Raw genomic sequence first — 15,785 nt, forward strand, 5'->3', positions numbered from 1 at the left:
ATGACAAAATAGCCCAATCTACAACTCAAAACTAGAGATTTGATTTATTCAAATTGAGATTCTCTAGAAGATAATGGGAACAATCTGGCGATGCATGTGGCCAGACTCATCACCAGGGACTGAGTTGGTGGACAAGTACTTTCGAAGTCACTGTCAAACGCGGGTATAGCCAGAAGGTTGTCCAATCGGGAAGAACTGTATGGCGTGGATTGCAAATTTCTTGAGCACGAAACACCTAAGAGGGGAGAATCTCTCTTCCTCTTCTGTTCTTAAGAAATCCGGCCAGCAACAGCGGAATCTAGCTGGGATTGGGGCTGGGAAGTACTGAAATGTTTGTCCCGAGAGTCGACACATTTCTGGACATCGTTTGCATGTTGGCAATAATCCTGGCTAACTTGGTCTGCAATTCAATAGACTGGTGCGAACATACTTCTTATCGAGATCTTTATGGCAATGTCCATGCGTTATTGATATCTGGGGTCGGTTTTTGGTCATTGTTGGCTGGAAGTGTCCCCTGGTGATGACAGGGCGGGTGTGGTAATGGAAGTCTCGTAGATCATAGTATCTCGTAGATTATAATATATCGTAAATAAAATGCTAGGTTATTCCTGAAATCTGTCTACTACTAACTTTGGGAAGCTTGACCCCAAATGGAAGTTGGAGGGAGCTTCAATAGGTAAGCGCCGTATTCCTTTTGAATGGCATGAAACTGTGGAACTTCATGGATATAGTTCAATTATGATCCGATCAGCCTCGGGGTGCAGAAATCATAGCCTGGATCGTAACTCACTTCTGAAAAGGAAACCTCGCCGCACCTTGCCAATCCAATATCCCCATTGAAAAAGTAGGGGTGAAGCGTTCTTGCCTTACAGATTTGGGCCAAATCGTCCTTCAGTTGTCGGTGGTGAGTAACTAAAAGAGGAAGTTATTTAGAGTGGGACTGGGCTTTTCCTAAAGCAGAAGTAAACTTGCGTGGGTGCAGTCTCTACTGCAAGGCTACATGTATATAGTGCATTTCCGCCGCGTTTTAATATAAATTGATACTGTTGGCTTGATGAGCCTACACGGATTGCTTGACCGACTGGTGAGGCAATCAATATCGAGGCATACGTCAAAATCGCGCAAGAAAATTAGTTATATCTTATCGTCAACATTTAGGCTTCTATGTCTACAAGATCCCTTTCTCCGGGGTGTGGGTCTTCGATACTGGCACCAAAGCAAGAGCTGCACTGCGCCTGTCACCTAGATAACAGAAAAGCTGAATGAGCCCTCCGAGAAAGTCGTGGAGTTTATAGGTATTTATTCATTCCGTACATATCCTACTGCCATGTTAATTTGATTGCCGTTATCGTAGGGCTTAGGTCGGATCTCGACACAACTTCCTCTTTCGGCCAGTTTGCCTCCGCCAACCAAGTGGCGGCTCGGTCAGCTAAGCCAATCAAATCCCCGCCAACTATAAGCCCATGATAAATTATTCGATTATAAGTTAAGCATCAAAAGGTTCGCACCGGAAATTATTGCAAAGTCCTTCAATCTCTCCAAGATCACAATTATGTATCTCCGAGCCGTCCACGCTGAACCATCCATCAAGGTTCTTTTTGACTTTATCAAAGAGAACCCCTGGGAATCCTCACGACGGCCATTTCTTCACCCTCATATCCTTTCTTACAGTCCAGCCATATCCCATGGGTCCTCGATACCATCAGCGATGACCCCGATGCATCCGTGAAAGGCCGTCTACGCGGCCATATGGCCCGGCAAAACCCACAAGCGAAAGCCATAATCGAGGCCGCTTCAACCTCGTCCACACGCAAACTACAACAGGATGTGATGATCCTGTTCACGGGCCCTCATCATCACTATGTTACCCCCAAGTTCTACACCGAGACGAAACCGGCCACTGGGAAGGTTGTGCCGACGTGGAACTATGCCGCTGCTCAGGTTTATGGCAAGGCTACTATCTACTATGACTCTTCGGAGGAGGAGACGTCCCAGTACCTGTCGCAGCAGATCCATGACTTATCTCATCTTTGTGAGACTTCGATTATGGGACACACTGGCCAGGAAGGGAAGCCGGGGCCATGGAATGTCTCTGATGCCCCGGACCGTTATATTGACATCATGAGGAAGAATATCATTGGGATTGAGGTGTCGATCGAAAGCATTGGAGGCAAGTTTAAGATGAGTCAGGAGATGGGGGAGAAAGATCGTGAGGGCATTATTGATGGGTTTAGCAATCTGGGGTCGGATGTTGGAAACCACTTGGCTGGTACGATCAAGGAGCGCGGCGAGATGAAAGATGCAGCGAAGATCAAACAATGATTTAACCTATTGGCATCTGTCTACTTTTGCAACGAAATATAACAATTCAGTAGATCAACAGTGCAATGATCCAAGAGCCAATATCTCTAAAGCGTAGAACAGGAAAGAATCATACTTTCCTAGCTAAAACCCACTGAAAAGCAGAATCACACTGAACACCATCAACCTCCTCCTGATCAACAACAACCTCATCAACCTTAACAACAAATCCAACATCCCCAAGAATCCCCCTCATCTTCTCCTTCCCCCATCCACTCCAATACATAACCCCCTTCTTCCCCCCCAACCAAGCCTCATCAAAAGAACTATCAAACTCCCCCTCGGAGAAATTAGCCAGAATCCAACCTCCAGGCTTCAACCACCCAAAGATCCTCGTGAGAATGGTAATCTGCTCATCGCGTGGTAAATGGATGATTGAGTACATGGCTAGCACAGCGTCGAAAGATTCCTGTTTGAATTCAAGGCCCATCATATCACATTGAATTAAGGTTACCGAGTCCGGCAGGGTTTGTTTTGCTAGTTCGATTTGGGATGACGAGATGTCGTTTGCTGTTATTTTGAAGCTGGGGTTTGAGGCTAGGTGTTGGGTGCATGGGACGCCGGCTCCGCAGCCTAGTTCGAGGATTGTTGCTTGGGTGGCTTTGGTTGCTGTTTCGAGGTTTTGGAGGAGCCTGTTTAGGTAGGTGAGGCGGACTTTGTGGGTTGGTTCGGTCCAGGTTAGGTATTTGTTGGCGATGTCGTCGTAGGCTTGTTTTATGTTTTCTTTGACACGGTGGTTATCGATAGTGGTGGTCATTTTGGAGGGAGAGTACAGCAGAGTAGGGCTTGGGTCAAGTTACTGGATGATTTCCTGTTGGAGGAAAAACCAATACTAGGAAGGGAGGTGATATTCTTCACTCTTTATAATTATTGATCTAATTGTGTGAATCAATGTGGACGGACTTACTCCGTACTAGATTGAACAATGACTCATTTGACACATACAAGATAGGTCAAAGCACAAGCGCTATGTGTAGCCGGATATTTGTCAGTGGCCTCGGCCCGTAGTAAGAGACTATGCGTCTTCTCTGTTCACTCTGTTCAATTGGTGGGGGGCAAGGGAAGAGGATGTCGTTTCGACTCTGTACAGAGCACAGAGTACAGTACAGTACATAAAGAAAAATAGAATACGGAGTCCCCTCGGATCAACATGTCCGATTTGATTACCGACTGTCGCACACTCCTTAGCATTAGAAACCAGTCCTTAGAAGAGAGGGCTAATGGCTATATGCATTCAAATGTACAGTGCTAGGTCACAACATGACGTTAGTGACAAGCTTGGAAATAGACAATTATCGCCCTAGTAATAATCAAAGAGTGTAGATGATGATCCAAAATTATTGAATGAATCAATATGTGAATAAAAGTACAGTCAAGTTTAGATAGTAGATGTAGATAGTAATACAAATCCCAAACAAGCAACCCAAACAGTAGATGTGCAGATGTGCATAAACCAAGCAAGCAGGTGGTGACCAACATATGAGCAAGCCCAGGTAGGGGTGTCTTGACAATAAAAAATCAAGGACAAAAGACAAAAACATATTCACATAGTCCGAAAACAACGGGACTCAGAGAAGACCGAAACAGAACATAATGAGCAATTTGTGCCAGAACAAGAGATAATAATAATAGTACAGGGGTTGCTTTTCTCTTTTGCAGAAAAATCCAAGCCAACAAAACAGCCTGGCCAATCTCAAATGACAGATAGTTGTTACAGGGGTACAGATCATATAATACATAATGAAACACGGAAATTGCGTTGTGCAATATGGAATGGTGAGGATGAGTTGGTTAACGGCGACGAGGGCGCAAGCCGACGCGACCCTCCCCGACAAGAGAGTTCCACCTATCGGCAATGTTGTCGCGACCCATTTGGCGCGCGCACTCATCCCATTCTCGTTGAGAGAGGCGGAGTTTCTCGAGGACCAGCTCGAGAAGGCGTTGGTCTTGTTCTTGGGTCCAGATGTTTGATTGATCAGCTGGACTGGAGGAGGAGGGTTCCTCTGTGATCTCAATAGAAGGGAGAGGCGCATCGGGATCGATGCGGGGACCGGCCTCGATGTGTGGGTTCATCTGGCGGCGCGGTGGAGAAGGAGGAGATTGAGTGACTGGTGGAGAATGGAGGGAGTAGAAATCTGTTGAGGAGAGACCGAGAGGGATGTTGTAGGGAGCGTGGCGGATACGTTTGGGGGTTGTGAGACGGTTGCGCCCGCGGCTCATTTCCGCGTCGCTGTCTTCGTCTTCGAGGGCGTCGCGGCGGCGCTTGTTTGCGCCGCGCGATGGTGCGCAAGGTGCGGGTGGGGGTGTGAGAGCGGCGGTTCTGGGGGATGGTGTTGGTCTAGGAGAGACGGGACGGGCAGCTTTGTGTGATCGCGGCGAGCGCCGCGGTGTGTTGATTGGGAGGGGACTTTGGAGGCGCTGGGCCTTTGTTGAACGGCGCGATGGAGGTGATGGTGATCCGTTGAGGAGAGATTGTAGGGCGCGACAGGTGCCGAGGAGACCGTTGCCTGATGCGAAACCGTCTGATGGAGGAGTTGAGAAGAGGCGAGCAGGGGTGAAGCGAGACGACCGGCGCACATCGCATGGGAGGGCGGATGGAAGCAACATGATTGGAGAGGATAAAAGGTGATACTTGAGCGATTGGAAGATTGGGAGCCTGGAAAATAGGTTGAAGGTGTAAACGAGAGGAAGCGAGTCGCGGTCGCGATTTGTGGGCTGCGCGATTGCGCCGGAGGCGGTTGTGATGCGCGACGACGGAGTTAGGGTGGTCAAAATGAATGGATAAAGATGTTGTTGAAATGCGCTTTACTTTCCACCTGGTCCGGGGGTTGCGACGGTGGGAAAGTGGTGTTGATGTATTTGAGCGAATGTGTTGTCAGGGAGAAAAGTTGGCGGGGGAGTCCGAGCGATAAAAGAAAATTGGACCGCAAACGGCCAAGCGATCATCTCCCGTGCCTCCACTCTTTGTTATACGTCTAAAGAGATTGTTTGAGATGTTTCTATTCCTGAAGAAAGAAAAGAAAATTTGTAAAGAGCCGGTATGTTTGAAAATAGAAACGAAGGTCAGAGCGAATGCTCAAAGGACAACGAATGACTGTTGGAGTATTGTTGGAAGACTGGAATGACTGCAGAGGAACGGAATGAAGGTCTGATCTATTATACTAATATACTGATATACTATACTATTATACTATGATCTAAAACTCCCAGTGAAACAGTAGAGCAGCCTTGGAAAGGGCCAGAGGGATTGCATGCAAGGCTCTACAGGAGAACAGGCACGAGGAACCCCTGAGACATGAGGGATCATCTTTGCATTGCCTCGTTGGGATACTCTCAGTTGAACTGTGCATGTTCATTGTAACATCTTAGCGTATGAATTGTATGAAGTGTAGTGTATTGTATGTCCAAGCTTAGGGCTGCGTCAATGGCGTGCATAGGCTTGCATACAGTAGCGAAGGCGCGTTAATCCCAATATACTTGTAACTTATGATGTAAATATCTGATTATTTGACTTGATACTGGGCGAGTGTCCGTTTAATAGTCTCCCAAAAGAGGAGGTTTCTCTCCTGCCATTCCGCTGCCCTTCACCAGCCTAGGAGGGTTTGTTTCCCTGCCATACCAGCCCTCGAGGGCTCCAAGGATGTTACTGGGATATCCAGCCTGCTCTTTGACCTATATGCCTTTCAACATTTGACTGCTTTACTGGTGCGGGTTTCAATTCGACTTTTCATTGTGAAACGCGGGAACGCGTTGACGCGTACCGCGTTCGCGACGCGACGTGACGCGTTACGTGTTACAATACACAGACAAAGAGTAACGTTATAGACAGAGTATACACTATAAACTATACACTACACAGTATAGACCATAGAGTATAATATGGTCCCTTCTGGGCTTAACTTAGCCAAAATCAAGGAAATACCCTATCAACAGGGTTCTGAGGGCTCCTTGGCAGCCTCGGACCTCAGCTTAATTTTACTTGCATTTGACATCGGGGTTTTTTCTAACACTCTTCAATACACTCTAACCACCCTTACTTTCGCAGATCAACCGGAGAACTCGTGCGCAGATCATCACTTGCATTATCTTGCAGAACTCTACTGCATCACCGGGGTGCAGCCGACTACACATACTTGCTGCAACGGGCCGACAACCCGAAGTTCTGATCTATAGCCTTTCTACAAACAAAGAGGATGGCACCACACCTCTATTTGAAATTACCCATACACTATGCCAATAAACCACAAAGGGGCTACTCTCCTTGACCCGAGGCTGGAAGATCCAAGGGTATACGCCCACCTGACCCAGTCCTATACACAGGGGACTGAACAGAGGGCTCTCCTCTAGGACACTGTAGCATACCAATCCCAGTCCCACGAGCCCCCAGCCCCTTATCGACATCCGATCTCCTGCAAGGGGTATCAAGAGCCTCGATGAGACTATTCCCATCGAAAGACATCCATAGGCTACAACAAAGTTAGCCTTCAGGAAATTAGGGCACGAGACGCAAAACATCAAACTATCCTGCTCAAAGCGCCCAAACAGCCAAAATGAGAGTTTCCAACTTCCAGATTCCTCGTCCTCCAGGAGCTTCTTCCTGCACGTCCCTGCAAGACCAATGCAAGACCATGCAAGACATCATCCCTTTCTCACAGCGGGCGCTAATGCAGATCATCTCCGCAAACCTGATCGTCCTTCGTGCGCTGCTGTGGCTGGGTCGCCCTGGTTGCCCCTCCAACCATGCCCCGCTAGGGCTTCGGTCCCTTCATAGGGTGGTGAGTACTGATGGTCTCACTTTTGCCTTGAAGACCTCAGACATTGTTCTGAATAGGGTATTGGCAGGCTTTTTTTGTTTCTTTGCTTTTTGCTTTTGGCTGTGACTGCCCTGTTGTTGCCACTTTGTCTTGCTTTAGTTGCTGAATAGGGATATTCACAATTCTTTTTGTGGCTCTGCTGGTGATCACTTGCCCTGGGCTATTGCAATATTGCTTTTTTACTCTCCTTCATGTGGACAGTGTCGCAGCTGATCAGCTGCTCATGGTTTGATATGATTGGATCTAGGAGTCGAGAGCTATTACCATTATTCAAAATAATATCAGAAACCCAACACGGACCCAATAGAATCAGACCCGACTCTGCATGGCCTCGACAGAATCACAGTGTCCGAATGAAGACAGTCTCTCCCAGACAAGATGAGACCATCGAGTCCGACGCGTTGCAAACCAGACTGTAACTTATTCACCAGCCGCAACGCACTCATACAGTGAATCACCCCAAAGCTATTGAATCACATCACACATCACTTATCACTAAGCCCAAAGTGAAACATCTACCTGGGCTGAACAAAGATCAGCACACCCACTTCCCCTCTCGAGTCCAATCTTCATCCCCTTCCCCTTCCCCCTCGACCCTCGACCTGCCCTAACCCTATACAGTACATGTACATCCCATGCTACATGCAGCCTGCAACCCCTAGCCAGACTGTCACGCGTTGCGAACCCACACACGGGTAATTACATGAACATGTACTAGTACTGTAGATACATGTATACTTCCCTCTATAGTGGCACTGGAAGTGGACCACGGACTGTACCCGAGACCCTAGGGATAAGGAAGAGTGGGCTTATTGAATTATCCTCGCTGGACAGAGTAGTATCTTGCTCAATTGAGAGTGAATGCACCCCTCCTCCCTATTTCTGTCTCCTTATCCAAGTTGCCTTATCTTGCCCGCTCCTGTCCCTCTTTGGAGAGTGGATAGTGATGGTCGAGCGTCGTGGGTCGTGCATCAAGGCACAGAAGGAATGTAGACTATGGCTTGTTCGATTTGCCTTCTAGGGATGAAGGCCGAGTGGAATCTATCCTGTGGAGATGGCGACTTTATGGGTTTACGGCGGGATAGATATTTCTAAAGATAGGCTGGTGAGTGGTACTTGAGTAAGGGTTATTTCTTCTTAGATCCTTTTACATGTCTTTCGATTAGATTAACCTAAAGGTGGTGTGATATTTCTCCCTATCATTGAGGTTGGCTTACTTGTTCTCATTTGTTCCCTTCGATGGCATCTAATGTGATAACTGTTCGGATTTTGACTCTGATACTTTCAAATTCGTGCTTTGAAGATGTAAACACTCTCACTCTTTACTATGTTCGCAAGTAGGGCTGCCTGCCCCTGTTCATTGCCCGTAGAATGGTGTTGTCTAAATCTAGCTGCCCGTTGCAGTACAAGAAGAGTAAAAATCAAGAAAAGCCAATGGCAATGATGCTACTATATGATATTGATATGTCGCCACCATGCAAAAATGTATCTAGGAAAGTCCATAGGAAACATAAAAGGGAATGCAACACGTCCCAAAGCTTAAATATTCCAAACCCTCACTTCCCCTGCATCCTCTTAAACCGCTCCTCAGCAGCCCTAGCCCTCCGCTCCCTCTCCAAACGCATCTTCATCTCAGGCGTCATACCCCTAGTCTCCTCATCCCGCTTTTCAGCAGCAGACTTCTCAACAACAGCCCCAAGAGTCCGACCACCCCTCAACGAAGCCTTATGCTCAGCAGCAGCTCTCTCAGCATCCTCGCGCTTCAACCGATCAAGACCAGCCTTACGCCTATTCGATTCCTCCTCATCAGCAGCTTTCCGCTCCTTCTCAGCGCGACTGTCCGCGTCGGCTTTTGAAACTGCTGAAGGCACTTTTGCGGCATCCCAGTCCCATTTTGACTCGCCAAGATCGTGGCGGGCGATGCGGAAGGCGTCGCGCGTGGCTCGGTCTCCTGTTAGCTCGAAGGGGGTTCTGCCTTCGCTGTTTGTTGTCGTTGGGTCTGCTTGAGCTTTTGTGAGGAGGGCTGTGACGACCACTGGGGCGTTTAGGTTTGCTGCTAGGTGGAGAGGTGTTGGACAGCGGAAGTTTTGGGGTTGGTTGGCGGGTGTGAAGGTAAAGGTAGCAGGTATGGAATTGTTTGTGATGTAGGACATGAGAGCGGGGACCTTTGAACGCCGGATAAAAGCCTGGATTTGAGATGTGTGTAGCAGGGCGGCCTCTTCTTCCTTTGATAGCTTGGGTTTCTGTGGTTGTGGTTGCGGGCGAGGCGTGGCTGGTTTTGATTCTTCCTTGCGCCGTTTGGCTTCCGCTGCTGCCACTGCGGCTTCATCGACTTCGCTGACCTTCACGCGGGTGAGCTCTTTGAAGCATCGCAAGAGCTCTCCTTGAGTCGCGCGGCGGGTATTGAAGGGGAATCCTCGTAGTCTAGGGTCTTTCTGCTTGAGGACATTTCCATCATATTGATCGAAAAGGATCTTGCGGTTCGTTTTTCCTGTAGCGCGGACGAACAACAGCTCGGCACTATCGATTTCCTTGCGCCAATCCGACAGCAAATCCCGAATATCTTTCTCAAGAGCAGCTTCGTTGTAGCGGCGCAAACTGGAGCCCGCTGAATGGGCAGCGCCACGAGAAGCATCACTCGCAGATTGCGAACCACCCTGCTTTCGTCGTGTTGTGTATCGGTGGAAGGTCTTGTGCGCAATAACCCGGGCTTGTCTATCTTCGACACCTCCTTGTCTTCGGTGGATCTCCGGTGCCAAAGACACCAGCATAGCAGCGAAGTGGCCACCGCCGATCATGCACATAAAAAAGTGAGGACTAGAGGCGGCCGGAGCCGGGGCATTATTCGCATTGTTCGTGCGCGCCTTGACAGGTTCCAGCTGCTTGCGCTGTAGAGTCTCAACCAGATGACCGGGCTCGTCTTGTTCAGCATTCGAGAAAATAGCCCTGTAAACGCCCAGGGACTTGTTTGACGGTAAACCCGAACTAGCCAGCCAGAAAAGAGGGTGCTTCGGAGAGCTCGTCACAGCAGTTTCTGTTTCTTCATTGGTCTGGGATAGCTTCGCCTGCTTTTTCAGCAGGGCTGAGAGTGTCGTGTTCGCGCCCGTGTCTGCCTCCTCCTCTTCGGTCTCCGAAGACTCCGATCCCGATATTGACTCGTCTAGCTCACCAATCGCTTTCGCGAATTCGATCTCCTCAAGGGGTGCATTTCCGCGCAGCTGGGCTTTGATGTTGTAGCGGTGATGGTCGGATCGGACATGGCTGCGCTGTTCCTGTACATTGTTGTAGGAAACCTTGCAGAGAGAGCAGAGGGTAGAGGTTGCGATCGCAGAGTCCTGCGCTGCGAGTTCAGCGTCTTCCGGGTTTGTCCCAGGCTCTTCTTCGGTGACAGGGTTCGTGGTTTTGGCCGTGAGTGTCGCAAGAAGTTCCGGCGGGAGGTCGTACACTGGGAAGATCAGCAAAGCCAGGTGAAAGTTTGAAAGCTCGGAGTCTTACCATAGAGAGGCCTTTTCAGGAGCTCCTCCATTCGAGTCGTATCCGCCATGATGTGCTGGGCGAAGAATGCGTATCGAATTCGTGCTGCCCCTCCAATGACGCTGATAAGTGGGTTCTTACCGCCTAAGGAATGCGGGCACTATGCGGTTCCTTGTTTGCTTTTATTTCTTTTTCTTGCTTGCAATTGAGGCAATTGAGATTGAGTCACAGCGCTGCAAACTGCCTTGCTCAGCCCAGGTGGATTTATTGGCATTAATAATCTGTTAGAAGTATCTGGGCTGTGCTTGTAGATACAGCGGAGCTAACGACTCGGCCTCCCGTTTGGGAAATTTGACTCATGGGCTGCGGTCATCTTTTCTCGTGTGCCTGAATGCTGGGATTGATGCTTTGTAAATCCTCTATGACGAGAATGGTTCTCTTCTCTACCTCTCTGTGAGCATATATTTCTTCAATTTATATTTACAATTCACGTGATCTTGCTGTAAAAATTGTTCTACGTCATAGTTTTTGCACTGTTTGAGAGTACGTCTATATCTACAACAAACATGACTTATATAACTTAAATTGAATGCTATAGACTGCTGGCAGCCCAAAACTGAACCTCTCATTCATCTATATAGCTTCAACAGAAAATATTAAGTCACAATATAAGGTACAAAATCACAGCTGCAATCTAGATAGCAATTAGTGTTGTGACTTGCAACTGGTGCAGTAGTTCAGTGTGACATGGCAGGAGTTAGAAAGATAGGTAGTGCCACACTTCTCAACACCGTCATTGTCCTTCATATACTCGACCCTATTGAAAATGTCAGTGAAGTTTCCACAAAATATAGGGACAGGATTGAACTTACGCATCTTTGATCTGTCGTCCAGTCATTCCAAATCCATAGTCATCACACTTATACTGGGCAACACAACCAGCCTGGCCAAAAGTCGCAACCATAACCATGCCACTCTGGATCTTGGCAGTATAGGATGCAAAATCGCTGTAGACAGTATCATCTTCGAACTGCTCATAAGCCCGCTGGCAAGCATCGTCAACACTTTTGCATTGACTTGAGCCCTTATTGTTGGCGTCGGTCTGGGTTGGGGCCGCTGTTTCCAAGGTGACAGGGGAGCCGGCGCCATTTGTGAAAGTGTATTGCTTGCCGTAGACTTCTCCGTATTCAAGAGTTCGCGAAGGGTAGGAGATGATGTTTCCATCTTCGGTCTTGATGATAGGCTCAGGTGTCGCTGTTGTAGGAGCTTGAGTTGCAGTTGATTCTGGCGTGATGCTTGATGGGAAAGTGGTGTAATCAGTGCAGTAATCGGAAATCAGAGGCGCTGTCGCGTAGTAGCTCTGTCCGTCAGATGTTGTTGAACACTGGCAGTGCGGTGTTGCAACATTAGGACCACCTCGGTTCATACACATATACGAGCTTTGGGAGGCTGAGGCTGAGGTCAGGCTTGACGTAGATGTGACCGGGGCTGAGGTTATTCCTGAAGATGAGGCCGGTGCTGCCAATGAAGCTGATCCTGAGGATGAAGGTGGTGTTGAAGAAATTGATTTAGATGAGAAGCTTGGTGTGGATGATGGGTTTACTGTGGATGACGAGCTTGCTTCTGAAGACGGCGTGGAAGACGAGCGTGAAAGTGATGATGAAGCTATTGCCGATGATGATACACTTCCCGAGATTGAAGATGTGGCTGACGGGAACCTTGACGATGATGCAGAGTTTCCAGAAGGCAATGGTTGCGAGGTAGAGATTGAGCTCCGGAAAGTGGTCGCACTCGAGCCTTGGGAGGTACTGATTCCAGAGCTACTAGAGCTAGAGCTGGAAGAGTTGGTGTAGCTGCTACATGGGTTTGCATAACCCTCACCTCGTTTCTGGAAAGTTCCTGCAGGAGCTGCGGCATGGGGAAGCCAGAAATCTTGGTAAGTAATCAACTGATCCTCTACCCACAGGCGCCAGCGACCAACTTGAAGACCCGCAGAAGTTGGATCACTAGGTGTGGTGAGCCATGTTTGAAAGGGGTCAACTTCGAGAATGGCTCTACCTGCAACGCCTGGTTCCTGGGTAGATGCCTGTTGACTTGTGCGTGTATATCCCATGACAATGCCTTCTCCACCAGAGCCGGGGATAGCATTTGCGAGTCTTTGCGCGAGGTCGTTTGCACGGTCTTGATACCTCAGCGTAGTTGAAATGCCAAACATTTGTCGATCAAAATCCGTGGTATAAGGCGTAAGGACAAACACTTTGGGGGCGTAGATGGCATTCAGAACACCGGGAGTTTGATCAGTTCCAATCAGATCAGTCACACTTTGTGCAAACGCAGTACCATCCCGTAGGGCATTGAAGGCAGTTGATACAAAGTAATTGTCATCGGTTGGGCTGTAATCGCCGTGGATGAAGACTGGGTTCTCCCAAATGTGTGAAATGTACACACCTTTCTCAGATGCAAGGATCACAGCTGTGCATCCATAGATACCATTAACACCAGCAGCCGAGTGACCAAACGTTGGGAAGTCAAACCACTGTCCTGATGCATCACCCAATTGACTGACCCAGGTAGGTGTCAGCGTCCTGACATAGTCGGCGTAGGGAGGGGAAACATCCGCAAGAGCACGTTCAACTAATGAGCGATCCACTAGGTGATTATCATCGCTGTTGGATTGGCTCCTCTTAGATGCAGAGCTAGATTGTGTTGGAGCTATAACTCCGATGCTCCCAGCAACACCATAGCTGCCAGTGGGCAGGGTAGCGGTTGTACTTGTTGAGATCAATGCACAGTTCTCTGTGGTGGCTATAACGCCCATGCTAGCACCACTGAGAGGACCCTTGTTCATCGGGCATGACTTGCCGCATGTACCAGAAGCACATGGGATTTGGGTTCCAGCTGCTGAGGCAGAGGTCGAGATGGTGGTCGTCAACCCGGTGACTGAGCATCCAACGGTGGTGACAGTGGTTGAGGGCGTGCAAGTTGTGGTGGGAAGAGTGGAACTTCCAGTAACAAAAGAGGTAGGTACACACTTGACAGTCACCTTGAATGCTGTGGATGACTCTGTGCACGAAGAGGACGAGGGGGTGGTTGATGAATCAGAGTTCGAACTGCTTTCGGTGTTGTCTTCATTGTCGTTCTCAGTGAGATTGTTGTTATCCTCTGTGAGTTCATCCAGCGTGTCGTCAATGGAATCAACATTATTTGCGTTGATATCGTCCGTGACCTTTTGCAGATCTTCATCAATGCATGACAATGAGTTGATTATATCGCCAATGGAACCAAACAATCCTCTCTTCTTTTTTGAACCACACCCTGAAGAGGAAGATGAGCCACCAAGATCGGAAATCAGTCCTTCTACTTCACTTCGAATGTTTTTCACCTTATTAAGGGTATCAGTTTTAAGAGGATCTGGGTTCTTCTTCCAAGAACTGATGATCGGGATCAGGCCAGCAATATCTGAGGACACTGAAGATACACTGGATGTCGCTTCAGAACTTTTGATAGTCGATGTAACAGGTGGAAGAGTAATTGGGGTTGAGTATGTGTCTCCAGTTATGACCGGAACTACCACAGTGCTACCTGATTCGACAATCGTGGAAGATACAATGGTAGGTCCGCCTGAGTTGGCATAGGATGGAGACAGGCTCTTGCTGCTACCACTGCTTGAAGGCGGAGTAGTTGATGAGACACCGATGCTAGTTCTTGTGCTGACTGTAGAGGAAGCATTGGTGGACGAAGCGTCAGCGTTGCTGCTGCTTCGAACCGAGCTTCGAGAGCTTCCAGAACTAGATAATTGGTTTGTGAGCGACAAAGAGGATCCCGGAATACCGCTGCTGCTGCTAAAAGATGGGCTTCCGGTGCTAGAAGACGATATTGCGGTTGATGTAAAATATGGAGTGCTTTGAGGTTGAGAAGAAGATGGAACTTTCGAGGACACAGGGCTATCCGTGCTTTGAGCAATGTTTCCAGTACTAATCAGGGACCTGGAGCTTGGCGAAATTACGTTGGATGAGCTGAATCCAAAGCCATAAGAAGCATCACTGCTCGATACAATGACAGCAGAACTTGTTTGCTTAGGTGCAGATGAAGGAGGACTGCTTGAAGAGGGATTAAAGGAGCTTTTGCTTTGTACACTGCTAGTCCTAAGACTGAAAATTATCCTCGCGTCAGTCCATTCGCGGCCCAATCTAAGTTCTCACAAGAATCCAATTTCATACCTAGAGGGTGTAGATGCAGGCAATGTGGAAGCAAAAGAGCTTTTACCGCTAGGGTTTCCTATGGCAGCTCCAGAGGTAAGGTGTACAATTGAAGTCAGAACCAGAAAGGCCCATCTTGCTGATACAGACCAGCCTTCAGAAGGCCGCATTGTAAAGATTTGTATAAGACCAGGTGCAACGCGTGGAGAACAAAGGGAATGTGAGAACTTTACGGCCTGTCTACCGCGGGGCATTGTTTAAGTATCTGAGAGAATAGCCCGTTTGACGTTGTAATATTTCAAGTCAGGGTGCTATTTCAGGGGCCCACGAATCCTGGCACACGAAACCTTTGGGGCCAAATGAACCGTTCTAGGGGCCATATGGTGCTTTTCTGGGGCTAAATATGTAAGCACTAGACTCTCAATGCATTAATTATGATCTACATCGAGTCCCATACTACAATAAACACAAGAAGGTACGGGACTAGTGGCAAATAGAAGGAAGTGGTCCATGGCATGCCAATGGTAGGCTGTAGATCAGCGACATATATTAGTATACAATACATGTAGGTTTCTAAAGAAGAGGCAAATTTGCTTGAGTACGGGTCCCGAGCAATCAGTATAGTTTGCATTTGACCGTCGAACTACAAAGCCCCCTTTGCTTACTTTGTAGAATCTTCAAGTATCTAATCCTTACTCAGTTTAAGCAAATCATTATATGGCTGATGTGACTGCATCATTTGTAGCCTTGAAACGCTAATGATCTGCCAAGTTTCCGCCCCAGGGGTAAAACAAGATACATGTACAATGAAGAATCTAATTGGGGTGAAGTGGAGAAACGTTGTCAGCACTAAATCAATTGAGTTAGGCTGCAGTTTAGGATTGATACGCCAGGTGGGGGACTTCTGTGAAATCTGAGAACTAATTGCTAGGTCTAT

At 48.2% G+C, this 15,785-nt stretch overlaps 5 protein-coding genes across 5 annotated transcripts; 1 reads left to right on the forward strand and 4 right to left on the reverse strand.

Moving 5' to 3' along the window:
- Positions 1–1,552: 1,552 nt before the first annotated feature.
- Positions 1,553–2,322, forward strand: N7446_009600 (FMN-binding negative transcriptional regulator; the record flags this gene model as incomplete). The annotated part of the gene is made up of 2 exons (XM_058518345.1): positions 1,553–1,591; positions 1,672–2,322. 2 exons carry the CDS (start codon positions 1,553–1,555, stop codon positions 2,320–2,322), a joined length of 690 nt encoding a protein of 229 aa, XP_058369133.1.
- Positions 2,323–2,431: 109 nt separating this feature from the next.
- On the reverse strand, positions 2,432–3,118 carry N7446_009601 (class I SAM-dependent methyltransferase; the record flags this gene model as incomplete). Its single annotated transcript, XM_058518346.1, has 1 exon — positions 2,432–3,118. The coding sequence occupies one exon, from the start codon at positions 3,116–3,118 to the stop codon at positions 2,432–2,434; it is 687 nt and encodes a 228-aa protein (XP_058369134.1).
- A 1,034-nt stretch (positions 3,119–4,152) lies between these two features.
- Positions 4,153–4,968, reverse strand: N7446_009602 (uncharacterized protein; the record flags this gene model as incomplete). The annotated part of the gene is made up of 1 exon (XM_058518347.1): positions 4,153–4,968. One exon carries the CDS (start codon positions 4,966–4,968, stop codon positions 4,153–4,155), a length of 816 nt encoding a protein of 271 aa, XP_058369135.1.
- A 3,763-nt stretch (positions 4,969–8,731) lies between these two features.
- N7446_009603 (putative C2H2 finger and ankyrin domain protein) lies at positions 8,732–10,868 on the reverse strand (the record flags this gene model as incomplete). The annotated part of the gene is made up of 2 exons (XM_058518348.1): positions 10,671–10,868; positions 8,732–10,620 (listed from the first exon to the last, which is right to left on the reverse strand). The coding sequence occupies exons 1-2, from the start codon at positions 10,717–10,719 to the stop codon at positions 8,732–8,734; spliced, it is 1,938 nt and encodes a 645-aa protein (XP_058369136.1). The 5' UTR covers positions 10,720–10,868.
- Positions 10,869–11,354: 486 nt separating this feature from the next.
- Positions 11,355–14,378, reverse strand: N7446_009604 (uncharacterized protein; the record flags this gene model as incomplete). The annotated part of the gene is made up of 6 exons (XM_058518349.1): positions 11,355–11,466; positions 11,522–11,993; positions 12,253–12,469; positions 12,531–12,557; positions 12,610–14,311; positions 14,365–14,378. The coding sequence occupies 6 exons, from the start codon at positions 14,376–14,378 to the stop codon at positions 11,355–11,357; spliced, it is 2,544 nt and encodes an 847-aa protein (XP_058369137.1).
- Between the last annotated feature and the right edge of the window lie 1,407 nt (positions 14,379–15,785).

This window comes from Penicillium canescens, assembly GCF_028828765.1.
Source record: "Penicillium canescens strain IBT 15451 chromosome Unknown utg000006l_segment0_segment0, whole genome shotgun sequence".
Lineage (NCBI taxonomy): Eukaryota > Fungi > Ascomycota > Eurotiomycetes > Eurotiales > Aspergillaceae > Penicillium > Penicillium canescens.